General features: G+C 38.2%; 1 protein-coding gene across 16 annotated transcripts in view; it reads left to right on the plus strand.

Moving 5' to 3' along the window:
* Window positions 1-12,681, plus strand: part of DMD (dystrophin) — a 2,111,713-nt gene that overhangs the window by 811,954 nt on the left and 1,287,078 nt on the right. For all 16 annotated transcript variants that reach the window (XM_053892047.1, XM_053892050.1, XM_053892044.1 and 13 more), the window contains 2 exons: window positions 2,324-2,437; window positions 3,404-3,559. In XM_053892047.1, coding sequence (XP_053748022.1) covers window positions 2,324-2,437; window positions 3,404-3,559 — 270 coding nt within the window. The remainder of the gene's footprint in view (window positions 1-2,323; window positions 2,438-3,403; window positions 3,560-12,681) is intronic.

The following is a 12,681-nucleotide window of genomic DNA, read 5'->3' on the forward strand; positions in this document are numbered from 1 at the left end:
ACATTTTAAAATCTAAAATATTTAGTGATCCAAGTAATACCTCTCTTATGTGGCGAATTACCAAGAAAAACATTAATGCTAGAATGAATCTTGGACATCATCGTGGCATGCTGGAAAGCATTGGGACAACATGCTTCTGGGTTTAAGTCTCAGTTCAGCTGTTAGTTGTTTGTTTTTACTGCTTACGAACCAAAAAAAATGAGCAATCCTAAAACATTCTATAAAGCACAATATACTTACGAACAGGTCTCTACATGTAAACGTATGTGTACACACACACACACACACACACACACACACACACACACACACTTTTACCAGTATCAGAGGTAGAAGAGAATATAATTACATGGTCCTCGCCAACAAGGAGCTCATATTCTAGTGAAGGGAAATGGTAAGTGTGTTAGTTTCCTGTTGCTGTTGTAACAAATTAGTAGCTTAAAACAACACAAGTTTGTTATCTTACAGTTCTAGAGGTCAGAAGTCCAAAATCAGTTGCATTGGGCTAAAATGAAGCCGTAGACAGGGCTGTCTTTTCTAGAGGCTTTAGCAGAAAATCTGTTTCCTTGTTGTTGTTAGCTTCTGGAGATGACCTGGATTTCGTGGCTGATAATCCCATCCTCTTTCTTCAAGTTCAGCAGTAGAGCATCTTACAGCCTCTCTCTCTAGCTCTCTTACCCCCAACCCTCTCTTACTAAGAACCCTTGTGATTACATTGTGCCTGGCTCGATAACTCAGAATAATCTTCCCGTTTCAAAATCCTTAATCTCATCTGCAAAGTATTTTTTGCTATATAAGGTAACATATTCACAGGTTCCATGGATGGGGCCATGAACACCTTGGGAGGCCATTTTCCAGCCAACGTAGGAAGTAAATTAAACAGAGTGGTAAACATTATGACAGTAGACAGAAAGGAAGTCCAACATACACTGGGCAAAGGGGTTATGAAATGTTATTGGAATATGGGTTATTTGGGCTACACCTTGAAGAAGTAGAATTTAGTCAGCTGATAAAGAGGGGGAAAAAAAGGGTACGTAACAAAATGAAGTGATACGTCCTCTTAGCCAGAAGGGGTTCACTTTTGAAGAGACAAAAATATGTTTGGAGATTAATAAAATATACTATTAGAAAAATGACCTAGGAGTAGATAATGAGTGGTCCTAGATGCCATGCTTTGAAACATGAATTACAACCTAGTAGGGATGGAATTAAAAGTAATAATAATTTGGAACTTCTGCTATTTTAGAGGGGGGAAAGATATCATTGTTTTCAAAGCATCACTGTGATAAGAAGAAGGAGGACAGAAGAAAAACACTGACACATGGAGAGTGGAGAATGGATTAGCATAGGGTAAGATTGAGGCAGATACCAAAAAGACCTAATGCAGTAATCAAGGAGCCAATGATAAGATCTGAACTAGGACAGCGGTGATGTGGAAGAAATGCAAAACCAGACTCCAGAGATATCAGCAAGATGATAATGTTGAGAACTGAAGTTCTTAGATTTAGTCAAATGCTTTTGAAAAGCATTATTATTAATCATATTGAAAGGGAAGCTTTCTGTGAAGCACATATTTTCAACAGAAATTTAATTAAGAAGGGAGAAAATAGCACATCTGGGCAGCATATTTGAATTGTGTGGAAAATAAAGGAGCTCGAAAATCATACATTTGAAAAGTAGCCAAAAAAAGCAGGAGGGGTAAAAAGCAATATATGAAAAAGAATAATGGGAGATACTTGGCTATTTATAAATGATAAAAGATGACATTTTTCACCCGATCATTACTTCAGCCTGGTCAAGCAAATAAGAAATTAAAATCAGAAGTTTTCTCTTTCAAGATGACAAAATCTTGTTCTGCAAAGTTCCCAACTAGGGGGACTATTTAAACTGTCAACTGTAGAAAACAATTTGTGGAAGTTCAGGTTTAGGGAGGCTATAAAGACACCATTACATTGAGTTTATTGTTCATAGTTTGTTTTATGTACTGTAAGGGCACATTGTTAGTATTATCATGAGTTGTTTTGTAACTTAAAATTTCTCTAGAGGGGGATATGATTTAATGTTCTCAAGAGTAACATCATACAACCACATTTGGTAGTAATTTTTTATTTTTAACAATAGCAGACTTCATACACCAGTGCTCATACTGTGGACCATAAAAATGCAGTCTTAGTAAAAATATTCTTTTCCTGAAGAGCTACTTAGAGATATCCTTCAAACAAGGGAATTGTTCCTGGGCATGTGTTCATAAATATCACTGTGATGAATTGTGTTAAGAGAAATCGGCACCCCAGTAATGCTTAAAATGGGTCTCTGATTCCAGAATCACATCAAAACTCTGAAGAAGTGGATGGCTGAAGTTGATGTTTTCCTGAAGGACGAGTGGCCTGCCCTCGGGGACTCAGAAATTCTGAAAAAACAGCTGAAACAGTGCAGGGTAAGATTTTTATATGACCCCTATCATATGCAGTCTTTTATATAAAAGTTATTATTTGGTTATGTCAGTGGTCCTTAACCAGAGTTATTTTGCTCCCTTTGGGGACACTGAGCAATGTCTAGAGACATTTTTGTCACGGCTTGGTGTGGGATAGATGCTACTGGTGTGTCGCGGCCTGGGGTGCTGTGTGTGTCCCTCAATGTGTGTATCCCCGAACAGCCCCTCACAACAAAGAATTAGCCAGTTTAAATTGATGGCAGTGCCCAAGGTTGAGAAACTGGGTTGGATAAATGAGGAAGAGAAAAGCATGATCTTTTCCTCAACACTCGTAAGATTATTTTAGTGTAAAATAAAGTTTAATGTAAAGGCAACGAAACCTTTGAGCTGTTTATTATGTCTTATTGCAGATTTTGAGTCATACTGTGTTGCTCTACTCAGACCTGCTGCACTGTATTATTACACAATACGGACTTTGGAAATGATATTCATTATGCCATTGTCATGTCGTGGAATGAAAGTAATCTAGCTCTTTAAAGAATTGGCTTTGCAAATCCAAGCTAAAAAACAAACCAAAAAACAAATCCAGCTTACAAATAACCTTCACACCCATCATGCTATAAACAGTTGCAGCAATATCCTGAGTTTGAAAACCGAAATCATTTCAAAAACAGTGATGTCTAAAGCCCATCATTTTCACACATTTTTCCAACAAGGAATAATAATTTTATTTCCTTTTGTATCTGATCTAAGTAGAATACAGATAATTCCATACTTGATTCATAGCATCAAAACCACCGAACAGTTTTTGTAAGGCTGAGACATCTGTAGGTGGGTGTATATCACGTTTTAAAGGAAAGGACGTACATGCGGTGTCATGAATCCTCATTATATGTTTCCTCTCTCTGTTGTATTTCGAGTATGTTGTGGTAATTTTTGCAGCTGGCTTAAATTGAATTATTTCCTTAGCTTTTAGTCAATGATATTCAGACAATTCAGCCCAGTCTCAACAGTGTCAATGAAGGTGCACAGAAGATAAAGAATGAAGCGGAGCCAGAGTTTGCTTGCAGACTTGAGAGAGAGCTCAGAGAACTGAACACTCAGTGGGATTACGTATGCCGACAGGTACGTACGGTCTCTTTCGCTGCAGCTTGCCTCTTTTTATCTAATTAAGATTTCTTAATGTCTCCCTTTACCATTGCCCATTTTGAAAGTTTCATCTCTGAGTATGTTGATGCCGTAAAGCATGGTTACTTCAAACTAGCCTTTGTCTAGCATAAAAAATCATTCTAATAGTATATATGTTAAATAGTATATACTCATCTTATCGGGATCCTGACTGAGATGACCTTAAATACTGAACATACTGAACAACAATGTCCTGTTTTTAAGGTCTGATTTTCATCGAATGTTTGCTCTTGTGCATAACTTTGTAATAGTAATTGGATTAGCAGAACATACTTTACACTTGTATACTTGGTACAGAAATAAAATGAATGAGTAGTCTCTGTGCATGTACAAATATGATAAATAATTTTCACTTCAGATTATTAAGATAGGCAAGTTTGGCTTCTTTACTACATTTATTTCAATAAATGAGCTAAAGTTGGGAAATAGTTACGAATAGCTCAGAGGGGGAAATAAAACACAAAATCACTCTGCATATCCGAGTGCTTCATTTTTATGCAGCAGAGTGTTTTATAGATATTACTTTTAATTTTGAGATTGCATTCTGGAAAATTAAATATTATATACACAAGTACTATATATCGAATACTTCTTGTTCGTAAGATGAAATTTTGACCTAAAGCAGTGATTATTTTTCAGTATACCAGTACCTTTTTTGAAGTTAATAAGAGGTTTCATCTTATGTGTATTAGACACAGCCAGTCTTTCGTTATTTCTCAGTAACCTTTCAAAGTTGAAAAGAAATCATGCCACAAGGCAAAAATTAAATTTGAAAAAGTAAAGAATTTAGAAAAGTAAAAGGCAAGGCAAGTCACCCAGCTAATACTGTCACTGGCAAATGCTCAACAGTTCTATTAACTCACAGACGAAGATAGCCCTGGGTCAGCTAGCTTGCATTCTTCTCTGGAGTAAGCCGGCTCTAGAAGGAATGTTCAGGAAAAAAAAAATATTATTTAGGTAATAGATTATACCATTTATGTTTTCCTGCAAGGCCAGTATGAAAGGCATTTGTTGAATGTTTCTAATGGATGAATGGAAATAACAACACCAATTTAGAGCAAGAGGGAAAATGATAGCATACACACACACACACACACACACACACACACACACACACATATAAATACACACATACACACACACACATACATATACACACAACAGTATTACTGAAACCTCAAGGTTTTTGCATATTGGAGAAGTGTAATTTTTGAAATATCTCAAGTTAGTCTTAAAATGTCCTTGTTTAAGACCTTATGTCTGCTATAACATACACCACAGATATGCCTTTTAAGAGAGGTATAAACACATTAGCCTGCTTCATAACAAAAATTCCATAGATCCCATCCGTGTTTTCATCACATCCTAGAATATTTTACATCTCTTTGGTTCTGCATGGAATGTATCACACTGTGTATGCTCTGATCTTATGGGCAAGTGATCTGTGTTTCTTAAGAAAGGTATCATGCAATCCAGAACAGAAGTCAGACAGTACAGTAAAAGTATGGAAGCCAAGCTTGAGTATTGGGCCCAGTTCAGGGCTCCAGAGAGCACTGGAAACTGTAAATCTATGCATTATAGAAATGGCTACACACAAAATGGGGTGTGATGTTCTTTCTTGGGTTAAAATTAACTCATTTGTTTTTAGATGCCAGAATCTGAAAAAAAAATTAGAGACAAAATTGTCCAAATGTCTGATATACTTGGAGATCCTTTGAGATCCCATGATTTGATTTTGTTGGTATAAAATGGTTGGCTTTTTAAATTCTAAAAGTTTGGTATCCAAATAAAAAACCCCAAGATTTTAGGGGTTCCTGGGTGGCTCGGTCAGTTAAGTGTCCATTTCTTGGTTTTGGCTCAGGTCATGATTGCATGGCTCATGGATTTGAGCCCCACATCAGGCTCTGTGCTGAGAGTGTGGAGCCTTCTTGGGATCCTCTCTCTGTCTGCCTCTCCTCGATTTGCATGCACGTGTGCACTCTCTATCAAAATAAATTTATAAAAACTAAAAAAAAATCCCAAAATTTTAGTTATTTCTAAAATAAAGGATAATCATCATTCAAATAACTCACAAGTTGGTAGACCATACTGAAAAGAAGAAAGGAGGAAGGGAAGGATTTCATAATTATACATATCTTTACATTATTTTGTTATATGGTTATTAAAGAAACTAATATACATACAATTACATAATTTTTAGAGAAACATTTTTAGGATTTCTTAATTACTTATTAGAATATTTCAGTATATATTATTAAACATTTTGTAACAGATGTTAAGTAGGGAAGAAAATAAACATGATAAATATCTGTCTTCATGGTGGGTATAGTTTAGTAGAGAAGATGGAAAGTAAATGAATTAACATAATATTGCACAAATGCCTAATTTTAACGTCGACGGATTCTCTGAAGGAAGCAATCCGAATGCTCTGAATGAGAGTAAAGGAGCAGGGAGCCTGCTTTTTGTTGGGTAGACCGTTAAGTCTTTTCTGAAGACGTGGAATGAAAGCTGACATCTGATTAGTGCAAAGAACCTGGCACTTTGACATGGGGACTAGGGAAAGTGTGGATCTAAGATGAAGTGGGAAAAAGTGCTGAGGCAGGGGAGAAGAGTGAGCATGTATGCGCAACAGAAGGGAAGCCTCTCTAAGTGGGGCAGTATGAGCCAGGAGAAAACCGGGGGGAAATAAGTCGTGAATGGTCTCATGAGTCATAGTGGGGACTTAGTATGCACGTTAAGTGCATTGGGAAGGTATTAAGCTTCCAGATACAGAAGTGGCATCATCTCAAGTGGCTGTTTAAAACTTTTCTCTATATTCCTATTCTATGAAGAATGGCTGGAAGCGGCACAAGCGGAAACAGGCAAGAACTGCAGTTGTCCAGATAGAAAGTACTCCTGGCAAAGGACAGGAAGGGCATGAGTGGAGATGGAGAGACAAGAAATTTGAAATACGTCATCCTCTGGTGACATTATGTTTGGTTCACTGTCCAAACCTCTCCCGATTTTTTCCAAAATCGTCAGTAGAGATGGAGATCACTTTAATGCTTGTTGTTCTGTCTCTCATTACTGTTTATGTGTATCTTCTCATTATATAGCAAATATTGTGTGGAAGGGATATGTTATTCTGGGAAAACTGGGCCAAAGTGCTCGTGTGATTCAAACTTTGTTGAAACTCTTTCCAGCAAGACCTGTCTCCAGTAAGGTTATTTCACTCAGTGTGCTCAACGTTATGTTTATATAATGTAGTCTTAGCTTTTATCCGTATTTTTGCCAATTAGGCAAATTCTTCCTTGTTATATTTTTGATTATGGATTCTACACTCATACCCACCTTTGACTGTTATTCTTTTTCTAACATGGCACGTTCCTTTCTTCTTTTAATCAGATCCTATTGGAAATGACAGTATTTGCTGGTAAAGAGTGCTTGCTGGTAAAGAGTCCAGAGAGTCAAGGAGGAATCAAAATGTTTTCAGTTTCCTGTGTTATGCAACAGAGTTGGCCACAATGCCTTTAACTAATGAAAGAAAGACTTGGGCCTGAAGAAGGAACAAAATTGACTAGCTTAGTAGACTACTCAGTCCTTCCATTTTGGTCATGTTTACTTTGGAGAAGTAGACCATTAGAAGTACATCTTGAACTGGGCGTATAAACTATGTATATAAAGACAGAGATGTCATTTATATAAGGTAACTCCCATCTCACAATGAAAAGATTTCCGAGGCTCACTTCCCTGAAATGCTTGGCCGATAAAATCAAAAACTCTTAAGGATGGAGAAGGATTTCTCATGGTTTCAGAGCAAACATAGTAAGACCAGGAGCTCTGGAACCATATCGCCTCAGTTTAGATCTTGCCCCCACCATAACCTACGTGTGTGGTACTGGAAAAGTTGCTTAATCTCTCCCTGCTTCAGTTTCCCGTATTGAGAATGTGAGGATATTAATGCCTACTTTATAAGAATTTTATAATATTGATCAAATGAGTTAATCTTGTAAAGTATGTAGATGAGTACCTAGCACAGAGTAACCACTATGTACATGTGTGGTAAATAAAATAAGCAGATATAAAATAGACATAAACCTGCATATATAAAATTATAAAACATGTGTCATTTCTAAATAGTGCGTAAATATATTTTTTTAATTAGCAGCTCTAAATTTATAGTAGTTACCAAGAAACACTGGGTCTAGAGATTAGAAGGATGTCATTGTCATAAGTTGCAAATCACTGTCTTTTTCTCACTCAATGCATATTTTGGGTACAATCATCCACAGATCCCTCAGTCACTCTTCCTTATTTCTTGAATATTTCAACAACGGACTTACTGTCATTACTGTCATAATTCTTCCTGATTTCAATATTTTCTCGGATGATTCTTCCAGCCTTCACTACCTTGAAAGCTCCTCTGATGATTGTGTCTTCTATTCTACCTTAGCTACCCGGTCTCAGCCCCGTAACCTAAACATTGTCATTACCAGATACTTCTCCATAATTTCAACCTCAGGTACCCTACCCTGCAACCATCAGCACCTTAATTTCCAGCTCATTCCCTCAGTAATCCAACCTCAAAAATTCTTCGTTCCTAATGGAATGCATAATGCAGTGATCTTACCAGCTTCTCATTAGAAAAGCATTTAATCTTGTCTTGGCCATTCCTTACTCAAAGTTGATTCTATAATCCATCATTAAGAGCACCCCTTGTGTTTTCCCTCAACTCTCTTGTCCTCTCCTGTCTTTCTATATTATATCCATGTGACAGTATCCTACGTGGATATAAGGTCAGATCAGATCCACTTTTCAGTTGATGCTGTGCCAGTACCGGGAAGGATGAACATGGCTGGAGGAAAACACATATCATAACTGGCTAGTCTCATTTGGAAATCATGCGTGCAAACTTCAAATAGCCCCTTGGTGCTTATTGGTAATCTTACTGCATTATTCATATCCATTCACAGCCCCACCCCTCTGATGAGTATTTCACAAATTTCTTTTTGCAGATCTCTGCCAGTTCTTCTTCTCTCCTTCCTGTATGGCAGTTAACTAGCTTTGTGTTTCAATGAGAAAAATAGAAACATTTAGAAGGGAGCTTGCATCTACTCCCACTGACTTGCACGTTAGTTAACGACTCTGTTTTCCCATTGTTAACACGAGTGACCTGTGTTTACTCCTATGTAAGACGAGCCTTTCCACTTATATGTTGCATACCATCCTCTTTTTTCAGCACAGACATTAAGTCACCCGTTAAACATCCCCTACCACCTACATCAGCAGTATATTTCAGGGTGTGTAGGTGGCTTAGTCGGGTAAGTGTCTGCCTCTTGATTTTTGACTTACGTCATGAACTTGTGGTTCGTGATCTCAAACCCCGCATTGGGCTCTGCAATGAGACTGTGGAGACTGCTTGGAAATCTCACTCTCTCCCTCTCTGTTAGCCCCTACCCCGCTTGAATGCTCACTCTCACGCTCTCTCTCTCTCTCTCTCTCAAAATTAATAAATAAACTTTTAAAGAAAAAAATGTATTTCTTTCCTCTACTAGATCATTTCCATCAGTAGGAAATTATTCTGTAATGTTTCCTATCATTAAAAAAGACACCCCTTGGGGTGCCTGGCTGGATCAGTCAGTGAAATGTGTGACTCTTGATCTTGGGGTTGTAAGTTCTAGCCCCACATTGGGTGTAGAGATTACATAAAAATAAAGTCTAAAACAAACAAACAAACAAAAACCTTTGCTTCACATTCCTTCCAGCCACTTCTCCATTTTTGTTCTTTACAGAAACTCTTTCCATGCCACTCGTCCTGTTCTGTCTTGAATGCCCCCTAATCAAGTTTTCATCCTCACCACTCACTGAAGCAATTTTTGTCACAGTCACTAGTGAATTCACATCATTAAATCCATTATTTACTCTTTATCTTTGTTTGATTGGCTTCTCTATCATCTTTTTCTCTTGGTTCTTTCTTAGTCTGCCTTCAGTTTCCATGACCACTATAAATACCTTTAGTGGTTCCTTTGCCTTGACCTCTAAACTTGAAATCATTCTAGGGCTCCATCTTTGGACTTCTTCTGTTCCTTATCACCACTAAATCTCTAGGTAAACTCATTCAGCTTTATGGCTTTAAATGTTACGTGTAAGTTATTGCTTCCACAATTTTGTTATAATTTGGACTTTTTCCTAAATCTGTATATCCATCTTCTGAGTCAATACCTCTGTATTGATGAATAGATACATTAAATCTAGCATGTGACTCAAATTCCTTATATACTCCTCAGTTTCCTATTCTAGTAGTCACCCTGGAAGAATAAATGAAACTTCATCTTTCCATTTACCCAAGCCCAAACTCTTAAGTCAAGTCTTCTTGTCTCCCTGTGCCTTTGTGGATGGTGTATGATCCAGCACCATATGCCAAGGTACTTGGGAGGATTCTCACCCTCTCCATAGGGTCTACTGCCTGTTGACCTTGCAGTAGTCCATGAACCTTCTCCAGCCATTTTCAGCCATGGTCTGATAGCCCCTGGAGAACACTGACTTAGAAAACCACCCATAGAAAGTGGAGCCATTTTGTAGGTCCAAGAGTCAAGTGGAGAAGAACAAATATACTGTTGAAACCAAAAAAAAATCTGAGACTGGATGCATTGGAGAGGTTTGAGGAAAGGTCTGACTTTCCCTGCATCATTCGTTCTCCAAGGTGACACAGGTCAGTGCCAAGAGAGCTCTTACCAGAACCCTGGTTTCTCCTGTGCAGAAAAGTGAGACCATGTGAGTGAGTACCCAGCTTCACAGCCATGCGGGGGTGTTAAACAAAGAGGAACATTTCTCTGTCCTTCATCCATAGTACAGAGCTCCACCAGTTTGGGGTAGTGAGCAGCTGGGAGAACAGCAACCAGGGCTGGAAACTGTATTACAAGTACACGGATCGTGAGAATATCACTGACTCCATCAGGAGTTCTGCCTACCAGCCACTGGGGTCAGTGTTTTCTCCAACTTCCCACAGCACCACGACTGCCCTTCATGCCACACCCACTTGCATCCCGACCCTGTGGCTGGCTCCCTGTGCATACTCTGGCTGGTGACAAGGGTGAGCTTTTGTAGGATGCTAATGAGCATGCACAGAAGGTTGGTCTAAATCTGCAAGTCTTGGAGAGACCACACACCTGAACATTTAGCCCCACTCTCGGGAAAGCAAAAGGGAGGCTGTCGATACCTACTATGGTTTTTGCAGGATGAAGGGAAGCCATATAAGGGTAAGAATTCTCCCACAGTAGGGAACAAGAATTGGGGAACAGTCATATTCATAGAAGCCTCAGATAGCCTCAGAATCCCTAACAAGGTTGACAGAAGGTATTTATCTTCTGAAGGCAGATAGTAAAGACTGGAGGAGCTGACTTTTACTGTGAATGCAAAGACAGTGTTGCCACGCTTCAAGGCACGTGGACAGTCAAGGAATCACGACACCACCAAAGGATCATAATAATTTTCCAGTAACCAATCTCAAAGATAAGGATATCTGCAGCTTATCTGGTAAATACTTCAAAATAGTTTTTCAAAGAAAACTCAATGAGCTGTAGGAAAATAAAGACTATTCAATTAAATTAAGAAAGTAATAAATGAACAAAATGAAAATTTTTTAAAAAAGAAACAGAAATCATAAAAATACACAAATCTGAGAGCTGAAGAATACAATGAAAGAAAAGGAAAATGTAATAAAGAGCATTAGCAGTAGAATGGATCAAGTTGAAGGGGGCAGAGAACTTATTTATGGAAATTATGGCTGCAAGCTTTTCAAATCTGGAAAGAGATTTGACCATCTAAATTCTGGAGGCTTATAGGCCACCAAAAAAACTCAACTCAAAAACATATTCCCCAAGAGACATTAAAAATAAATTAGTTCCCCCCCCCTTTTTTTTTTTTTAGCAAAATGAGTTTATTTGGGAATAGTAGAGGAGATGCAATTTGGGACAATTAAACTATGGCAAACCATAGCAAGTCTGAAGAGACAAAAGCAAGGTCAGCTGCTAATAGGTTTTAGGGAGAAATTGGGGAAGGTTGTTTTGAACAAAAGGTTTTTGGAGAAGAGCAGAGTTTAAGGTTTTAGCGGTTTCTCCTTGACTATAGGCATTAGTTAGCATATTGTTTCCTGGGGTAAGAAGAGAGCTTCCTTCTTCCTGATGGTAGGCTGCAAGGGGGGTGGTACATTTGTGACAGCTTTCTCTTCAGGTCTTCCTGACTCCATTTTAAATGAGGTTCCCTGTACTTATTTTCACATTTTTTGCCTACAAGGGAACGTCATAAGATTTTCTTCCGATTTCTCAGCCAAAACCTTACAGGCCAGGAGACATTGGGAAGATACATTTAAAGTGCTGAAAGAAAAAAATTGCTGGAGCCCCGGGGTGGCTCATTTCGTTAAGCGTCCACCTTCATTCAGCTCAGGTCATAATCTTGCAGTTCATGTGTTTGAGCCCCACGTCTGTCAGGTTCTGTGCTCACAGTGTGGAGCCTGGTTGGGATTCTTTCTGTCTCCCTCCCTCTCTCTGCCCCTCTCCTACTGTGATCTCTCTTTCAAATAAACAAACTTTAATAAAAAGAAAAAAATGCTAACCAATAATACACTGTCTGGCAAAGTAGTCTTTCAAAAATGAAGGAGACATAAAGGCTTTGACAGACATACAAAATTTGAGAAAGTTCATTACCACTAGGCCTGCCTTAGAATACCTGCTGAAAGGAGATCAAGCTGAAATTAAAGGATGTTAATTGCTAACATGAAAATATATGAAAATATACTACATGCTGTGATATACTGCATTAATAGAATGAAAGATTAAAAAAATATCATCTAAATAGATGCAGAAAAAAAGTTTGACACAATTGACAAAGTTCAACAAACTTTCATGAAAAAACTTAATAAATTCAGTATAAAAGGAATGCCCCAGAACATAATAGAAACCATATATGACAACTTTTCAGCCAGGGTCCTACTGGGTAGTGCAAAGCAGAAAGCTTTTTCTCGAAGATCAGGAGCAAGATGAGGGTGCCCACTCTTACCACTCCTGTTTAACACAGTACTG

This window comes from Panthera pardus, unplaced genomic scaffold (genome assembly GCF_024362965.1).
Source record: "Panthera pardus isolate Hobbes unplaced genomic scaffold, ASM2436296v1 HiC_scaffold_27, whole genome shotgun sequence".
NCBI lineage: Eukaryota > Metazoa > Chordata > Mammalia > Carnivora > Felidae > Panthera > Panthera pardus.